Genomic DNA, 9067 nt, shown 5'->3' with positions numbered 1-9067 from the left:
CACTAAAAAAAATTATAGCTAAATATACAGGAACACTCACAACTTGAATCAACACTTTTAGACAGTGGCAAAAGATGGGCGTAATTGTACAATAGGGTAAACGTATCAAAAGGTGTTCCCATTGCAACCGAATTCCAGTTCTTAGCTTTCAAAGTGACCTAATCCACTGCAATGGGCAACAGCTCAAATTGCTCTACTTTTGCTAGATCTCCGCTTTAGGGAAACAGCTGTAATCTGCTGGTTCTTGTTAGACGTGCCCCCATGTGATTTTTTGAGTGTGTACTCACCTCATCCCTGTACTTGGTAATATAGGAGTAGATTTCATGCAGTGCGCTCATGCTGTTGAACTGATTCAGATGTAACCGGGACTGTTCAGCCAGGTATGCACTCATATCCTGGTCACTGATAACTGGCATTTTGGCAATGTCTGCGTAATATCTGCAAAAGTGACAGAAGTAAATCCTCAATACAAGGCGTGCATTGAGAAAAAGCGTTGTGGGAGGAGAAAGAGAACCCCATTACCAGACATAGCCCATGGTAAGGATGGCACTGTTTTATGCAGAGCCCACTGTTACACGTTGCTTACCTCTCCACCCAGCTTTTGTAGTTGGGTATGTCCTTGGCATACAGCAGCTTGTTACTAGGTGAATCTTTGCCTAATTTGTGCTCTGAAGTGGAACAAGAATCCATGAATGTCTGCGCCACCACCGAGAGACAGGCGTCCGTGATGCTGTTTTTGTGAATGTCGAAAACAAACTGAGGGTTCTTGATCACATTCACCCAGAACCTCAGTGGTAAACTGGAAGGACAGAATTAAGAGTTATCAGATGTCGGGTGACAAATGAAAAAGTGCAGCAAAATGTTACTTTCTGATCATACATTACAAAGACAAAATCTGATACTAAGGCAGTGCCAAGACCCCCACAGATCAGGAGAACAAACGTGGAGAAGCATGCTACAGCGACTGTCTCTCCTTAGCTTGCAGTGTTCCCTGCCGTATAGCCCCATCCAGAGAAACTGGACAGAGATTGCAATTAGACTTTTATTGAGACCCCCACAGATCAAAACTTTTCACATGTCTATGGGACATGCCAAAAGCTTTTTTTTTTTTTTCTTTTTTTTTTGGAGCTTGGAGGGTTTTTGCAGCATGTAGGGATATGGACCTTGCAGAAACAGGAGTAAAATACTGTCATGTGACCTGGCAGCTATAACATGTTGCAATATGTTAACAAGCTAATAGGTCTCTGAGATTCAACAGGACATGCATTCCCTGCAATTTAGCCAAACGTGCATTAAAACATACAGCAAGGAGTCTATAGCAAGCAGTGTACAAGTCTGACTCCTCGATTACATTTCCTGGGAGAGCTGAATGGGTTAACAATAACATCCATCTATAGATACATACATACATACATTGCTCCAGTCACCGTCACTAATTGCTGGCGGCCATTGAACCATGCCAAAGCAATTTATCTGCCACATTACAAATGTCATACGAGGGGACGTCCCGCTGGCAGGAGAACAGCGACGAGATGCAATCACAAAACCAGAACGAAGGATGAGAGGGAAACCCCACAGGGGCCCATGTAAAGGTGACCGGACATAGAGGGGAGAACCTTCATTGGGGGGGGGGGGGGGCAGCGGGACGAGCCAACAGAAGGAAGTTCTTGTTATTCAAGGGAAAACGTTATGACGACATGTGATACTTGGCACAGAATATTCACGCAAACAGATCTGAAATAGAAGGTTTCTCTGGATAAAGAGATTTTCTTCCTCCCGATTGGGGAAATCGCAGGGGGAACTACCTGTACAGTGTATCCTACTCTGGGTGTATGGTTCAGTTCACACAATTGTCCTCATACAACAGATACAAATAGTCACTGACTTTAATTGGGTTTCCAGTATTTCTGACAGAAAAAAACACGCTGCAAACTATTCTCACCATCAAAATCCCAACGGACCCCATTATCTCTAATTAAGGCTCTTGTGGGTGTAAAAGGGTTAAATCATCATGCACTAAAATATGGTTTAAAGAGGTTTTTTTTATACATATAAAATCTTAACCACTGTATAGATAGGTTAAAGTGGTACTCCGGTGAAAAAAAAAATTTCATATCAACTGGCTCCAGAAAATTTAACTGTTTTGTAAATGACTTCTATAAAAAAAAAATCTTAATCCTGCTAGTACTTAACAGCTACTGAAGTTGAGTTGTTGTTTTCTGCCTGACAACAGTGCTCTCTGCTGACACCTCTGTCTGTCTCAGGAACTGTCCAGAGCAGGAGAGGTTTGCTATGGGGATATGCTCCTACTATGGACAGTTCCTTAGACAGACAGAGGTATCAGCAGAGAGCACTGTTGTCCGAAAGAAAAGAACAGTTCAACTTCAGCGGCTGATAAGTACTGGTCAGATTAAGACTTTTTAATAAAAGTAATTTACAAATCTGTTTAACTTTCTGGAGCCAGTTGATATGAAAAAAAATATTTAAGCCCTTAAGGACACAGCCCATTTTGACCTTAAAGGGGTACTCCGCCCCTAGACATCTTATCCCCTATCCAAAGGATAGGTGATAAGATGTCAGTACGCCACGGTCCCGCTGCTGGGGACCCCCGGGATCCCCGCTGCGGCACTGCGCTATCATTACAGCACAGAGCAAGTTCGCTCTGCACGTAATGACGCGCAATACAGGGGCTGGAGCATAGTTACGTCATGGCTCCGCCCCTCGTGATGTCATGGCCAGCCCCTTTTCATACAAGTCTATGGGAGGGGGCGTGGCGGTCGTCTCGCCCCCTGCCATAGACTTGCATTAAGGGGACAGGCTGTTATGTCACGAGGGGCAGAGCCATGACGTCACGCGGCTCAGTCCCCTGTATCGCCCGTCATTACGCACAGAGCGAACTCGCTCTATGCAGTAATGATAGCGCAGACCCCGGGGTTCCCCAGCAGCGCGACCGCGGCGTACTGACATCTTATCCCCTATACTTTGGATAGGGGATAAGATGTCTAGGGGCGGAGTACCCCTTTAAGGATGCAGCCGTTTTTTTTGCAAATCTGACCCTTCACTTTAAGCATTAATAACTCTTGGATACTTTAACTTATGAATTTGATTCCAAGATAGTTTTTTCGTAACATATTTTACTTTATGTTAGTGGTAAATTTCTTGGTGAAAAATTCCAAAATGTCATGAAAAATTGGAAAATGTAGCATTTTTTTTACTTTGAAACTCTCTGCTTATAAGGAAAATGGACATACCAAATTAATTACCGTATTTATCGGCGTATAACACGCACTTTTTAGGCTAAAATTTTTAGCCTAAAGTCTGTGTGCGTGTTATACGCCGATACCCCCCCAGGAAAGGCAGGGGGAGAGAGGCCGTCGCTGCCCGCTTCTCTCCCCCTGCCTTTCCTGGGGTCTAGAGCGCTGCTGTCGGCCCTTTTCACCCTCTGGTTATCGGCGCCGCTGCCCGTTCTGTCCCCCTGACTATCGGTGCCGGCGCCGACAGCCAGGGGGAGAGAAGGGGCAGCGGCACCCATTGCCGGCGCCGCTGCCCCGTTGCCTCCCCGGTGGCATAATTACCTGAGTCCGGTCCGCGCTGCTCCGCTGCTCCAGGCCTCCGTCGTGCGTCCCCGGCGTCATTGCTATGCGCTGAACGGCGCGGCGCATGACGTCAGAGCGCCGCGCCGTGCATAGCAACGACGCTGGGGACGCACGACGGAGGCCTGGAGCAGCGCGGACCGGACTCAGGTAATTATGCCACCGGGGATGGGGGGAGGCAACGGGGCAGCGGCGCCGGCAATGGGTGCCGCTGCCCCTTCTCTCCCCCTGGCTGTCGGCGCCGCTTCTCTCCCCCTGGCTATCGGCGCCGGCAATGGGGCGCCGGCACCGATAGTCAGGGGGACAGAACGGGCAGCGGCGCCGATAACCAGGGGTTAAAAAGGGCCGACAGCAGCGCTCTAGACCCCAGGAAAGGCAGGGGGAGAGAAGCGGGCAGCGACGGCCTCTCTCCCCGCCTTTCCTGGGGGTATATCGGGGTATACATGCGCACACACGCACCCTCATTTTTTCATGGATATTTGGGTAAAAAACTTTTTTTACCCAAATATCCGTGGTAAAATGAGGGTGCGTGTTATAGGCCGGTGCGTGGTATACCCCGATAATTCACATACACAATGACAGACATTTATCAAGCGATTTTGTTACATTTTTTTTACTAAAAATGTCGCACAAATGTCGCACCTGCGACTACGCGATTTTTCATGCGACATTTTTGACTGGAAAGCGAGAAAAGCAAGTTTTCCAAAACTTAACTATGTAGTAATAATTTTAAAATGGACCACGGGTAGTCTGGTTTTTATTAACTGCAACAGTCGCAACTGTGCAAAAAAAAGTCGCAACAAGGTTAAAAATTGACTAAATTTACTCCAGCTCAAACATGGAGCAGAAAAAGCTACTACCAAAGTAAAAAAAAAAAAATTGCTTACGTGAAAGAAAATTATCAAAAGGCTGAAACCAGTTGATAAATAAGTCACACATAAGCAAAAAAAAAGTTAAGAAAAAAGTACTAAAAAAAGGAATACATAAGCAAACATTGATAAATGTCCCTCAATATGTCTACTTTATGTTGGCAAAATAAAGTTGACTAATAAAGTTTGTTAATTTAACCCTTTAGGTGTTTCACAGGAATAGCAGCAAAGTGAAGGAGAAAAACCAATATCTTGAAATTTTACTATTTAAAATGTTCTTGTAGACCCATTTTTTTTTAATTTTTACAAAGGGTAAAAGGAGAAAAAGTCCCCCAAAATTTATAACCCAATTTCTCTCAAGTAAGTAAATAGCTCATATGTGGATGTTAAGTGCTCTGTGGGCGCACTAGACAGCTCAGAAAGGAAGGAGTGACCATGTTGAGGGGTATGTTGCTTGTTGAGGGGTATGTTGCATTTAGGAAGCCCCCATGGTGCCAGAACAACAAAAAAAACAAACACATGGCCTACTATTTTGGAAACTACACCCCTCAAGGAACGTAACAAGGGGTACAGTGAGCCTTAACACCCCACAGGTGTTTGACGACTTTTCGTTACAGTGGGAGGTGTAAATGAAAAAATAATACATTTCCACTAAAATGCTGGCCTAAAATGGAAATTTTTGAAAAGCAAATTTTGCTGAAATGGTTTTCGGGGGTCATGTCGCATTTAGGAAGCCCCTATGGTGCCAGAACAGCAAAAAAATAAATAAATAAAATAAAACCCACATGGCATACTATTTTGGAAACTACATCCCTCAAGGCACATAACAAGGGGTACAGGGAGCCTTAACATCGCACAGATGCTTGACAAATTTTCACTAAATGTGGACGTGAAAATGCAAATTTTGGGGTAACACCAGCATTTTAGTGAAAAAAAATAAATCTAAATTTTCATTTTTATTAGGGGTAATAGGAGAAAAATCCCCCCCCCCAAATTTGTAACACTATTTCTTCTCAGTATGTAAATACCCCATATATGGATGTGAACTGCTCTACGGGCGCACTACAATGCTCAGAAGAGAAGGAGCACCATTGGGCTTTTGGAGAGAGAATTTGGTTGGAATACAAGTCGGGGGCCATGTGTGTTTACAAAGCCCCTATGGTGCCAGAACAGTGGACCCCCCCCCCCCCCCCATATGTGACCCCATTTTGGAAACTACACCCCTCACAGAATGTAATAAGGGGAGCAGTGAGCATTTACACCCCACTGGCGTTTTAAAGATCTTTGGAACAGTGGGGTGTGCAAATTAAAAATTAAAATTTTTCATTTTCACGGACCACTGTTCCAAAAATCTGTCAGACCCCTGTGGGGTGTAAATGCTCACTGTACCCCTTATTACATTCCGTGAGGGGTGTAGTTTCAAAATGGGGTCACATGTGTGTGTGTGTGTGTGGGAGTCCACTGTTCTGGCACCATGGGGGGCTTTGTAAATGAACATGGCCTTCAATTCCAGCCAAATTCTCTCTCCAAAAGCCTAATGGCGCTCATTCTCTTCTGAGACCTGTAGTTCACCCTAGGGCACTTTACATACACATTTGTGGTATTCCCTTACTCAGAAGAAATGGGGTTACACATTTTGGGGGACTTTTTTTTTTTTTACTATTACCCCTTGTAAAAATGAAAACTTTGGGGTAACATCAGCATTTTAGCGAAAAAAATTACATTTTTCATTTTCACGTCCAACTTTAACGAAAATTTGTCAAACACCTGTGGAATGTTAAGGCTCACTATACCCCCCTTGTTACGTTCCGTGAGGGGTGTAGTTTCCAATATGGGGTCACATGTGGGTGTTTTTGTTTTTGCGTTTATGTCAGAACCGCTGTAACTATCAGCTACCCCTGTGCCAATCACCAATTTAGGCCTCAAATGTACATGGCTCTCTCACTCCTGAGCCATGTTGTGCGCCTACAGATAACTTTACGCCCACATATGGGGTATTTCCGTACTCAGGAGAAATTGCGTTACAAATTTTGGGGGGTCTTGTTTTCCTTTTTCCTCTTGTGAAAATGAAAAGTATGGGGCAACACGAGCATGCTAGTGTAAAAAATGTAATTTTTTTACACTAACATGCTGGTGTCGACCCCAATTTCTAATTTTCATAAGGTGTAAAAGGAGGAAAAGCCCCACAAAATTTGTAACACAATTTCTCCCGAGTACAGACATACCCCATATGTGACCCTAAACTGTTGCCGTGAAATACGACAGGGCTCTGAGGTGAGAGCGCCATGCACATTTGAGGCTTGAATTAGGGATTTGCATAGGGGGCGGACACGGATGCAAGCGTTGCTCTTGCCTCCGCTGCCAAAAATACCCTACGCCAGTGTTTCCCAAACAAGGTGCCTCCAGCTGTTGCAAAACTGCCAGCATGCCTGGACAGTTAATGCCGGGAGTTGTTTTGCAACAGCTGGAGGCTCTGCTTTGGAAACGCATTTTTCTTTTTTTTTTTGGGGGGGGGGGGGGGGGGGGGGTGTAATTGTTTAAGGGTGTATATGTAGTGTTTTACTTTCTATTTTGTGGTAGTGTAGTTAGTGTTTTTAGGGTACATTCACACAGGCGGGGGTTTACAGTGAGTTTCCCGCTGGGAGTTTGAGTTGCGGTGGAAAATTTGCCGCAGCTCAAACTTGCATTGGGAAACGAAACTCACTGCAAAGCCACCCTGTACATTCACATTGTGGGGGGTAGGGGTGTTTATGGGCGCAAACCTCCAACTGTTGCAAAACTACAACTCTAAACATGAACTGACTGTGCATGCTGGGAGTTGTAGTTTTGCTTCAGCTGGAGGCACACTGGTGGGAAAACAATGAATTAGGTAACAGACTAACTCAGTGTTTACCCACCAGTGTGCCTCCAGCTGTTGCAAAACTACAACTACACAGTGGTCTCCAAACTGTACTCCTCCAGATGTTGCAAATCTACAACTCCCAGCATGCCCAGACTGTCTGGACATGCTGGGAGTTGTAGTTTTGCAACTTGAAAGGGGGAGGGCACTTACCCCCATCATGGTGGATGCTGCCGCCAGACCTCTGCGCATCCGATCGCTGATCGAGTTAATCAAGTGGGGCTCGGGGGTGTCGGGCGGGAGTGGTCTCCCGGCAGACAACCCAGGACTTTAGCTATTTAGCCCGATCAGCGCCGCATGAGCGTGCATTTAATGAACGCCGTCTATATACGGCGGAATGCGCTAAGTTATCACGTCATCCGCCGTAAAAAGGCGGTGTTAAGCAATGCTCTACTGTATTTTGTTATTTTTTTTTTTTTTTACATTTTACAAGATTTCTGCTTGTTGCCAATGAATAAAAAACTCATAATTTACATCCTGGAGCTGAAAACCTCTCCTGATAGTTTGTTACATGAGGAAGAGGTGAAATGCTCCCCAGAACAAACAAAGAGCATGCACAGCCATTGCTTTCTTCATTCTCTGTGGGACTTCTGAACACTGCAATATTTGAAAACCCCATAGAGAATGAACGGAGTGCTGGCTGCACTTGTGATGTGCTTTATTCCCAGTGACCAGGCCCCCACCAATCAGCTACTTATTATCTCCTATCCTACTATTCTATGGAAAGATACATTTTAATTGTTGAGTAAAAACTAAGAATTTAAGAATGAAAAAATAAAATGAAATACACCTTTAACAGATTTGTAAACTATGGTCCTGAATATTGTTGAATAAATGGTAAATGAGGCCTAACCTGACAGCTCTGCCATTGATTTCTTTAGTCTGCATACATTTGTGCTGCTTTCAAAGTGCTGTGGTTGCCTGAAAAAGTCCAGGATGACAGGTCTTCTAGGACTGTATCCATCCTTTCCAGGTACCCAAACCACTTTAATGGTGCCAATGCATGCAGACTAAAGCTATCAACAGCAGAGCCATCAGATTTGGCTGCATTTACTGTAAATTCACTCAACACTAGTGCTGAACTATGTAAACCTCATTTCTATAAATGGAGTTACCAGTTGCTCTTCCATGTGTGCCGCACATCGTAGTCTGTGATTTGGTGCTTATCCGCCTGCTCATCCAGGAAGTCGAACATGTATTTGATGGCAAGAGGTAGTGCGCTGCCGCGGTGGGCGGTGCTGAAAATGGTCTCAAATAAATCATCCACAAACTTCTGCAGCGTGCCCTGTAAACAAAAAGAGAACAGTGTGGCTAAATAATAAAGTACTACAACCCTTACAATCATCAAGATAATAAAAGGAAGTACAATGATTTATTTGGACATGTCTGTCAACCAAAGCTTTCTTAGGAAGACGTGGCTCACAATATGGCCACCATTACAGTTCCCTTTGAGCATTGTCAATTGGTTTTCCCAGGTGCCTACATCCCTCAGGGGTCTGGACGTTCCATATTAATTGTCAATCTGCTTTCTAGGAAACAAACTGATATTTGGAGGGAACATGTAAATGTACAGAATTATGCTAATATGGTCCTTGGAAAACATTGTCAGGGAGTGGGGCGATAAAACTGCTGATCTGCTCTGGGAATCCTACAAATACAACAGGAATCCTTTAGAAATCGCCTACATATTTCTTCATGCATCCACA

At 44.5% G+C, this 9067-nt stretch overlaps 1 protein-coding gene and 1 long non-coding RNA gene across 5 annotated transcripts in view; one reads left to right on the top strand and one right to left on the bottom strand.

Annotated features, from left to right (window-relative positions):
- Positions 1-9067, bottom strand: part of PLXNA1 (plexin A1) — a 327026-nt gene that overhangs the window by 6125 nt on the left and 311834 nt on the right. For all 4 annotated transcript variants that reach the window (XM_056524879.1, XM_056524877.1, XM_056524880.1 and 1 more), the window contains 3 exons: positions 8477-8646; positions 587-799; positions 288-438 (listed from right to left, as the gene is read on the bottom strand). In XM_056524879.1, coding sequence (XP_056380854.1) covers positions 288-438; positions 587-799; positions 8477-8646 — 534 coding nt within the window. The remainder of the gene's footprint in view (positions 1-287; positions 439-586; positions 800-8476; positions 8647-9067) is intronic.
- The window catches only part of LOC130276053 (uncharacterized), a 111280-nt gene that overhangs the window by 69862 nt on the left and 32351 nt on the right, over positions 1-9067 (top strand). The gene's annotated exons all lie outside the window — the stretch shown is intronic.

This window comes from Hyla sarda, chromosome 6 (genome assembly GCF_029499605.1).
Source record: "Hyla sarda isolate aHylSar1 chromosome 6, aHylSar1.hap1, whole genome shotgun sequence".
NCBI classification, from domain to species: Eukaryota; Metazoa; Chordata; class Amphibia; order Anura; family Hylidae; genus Hyla; species Hyla sarda.
This window is presented reverse-complemented; position numbering and strand designations above follow the sequence as displayed.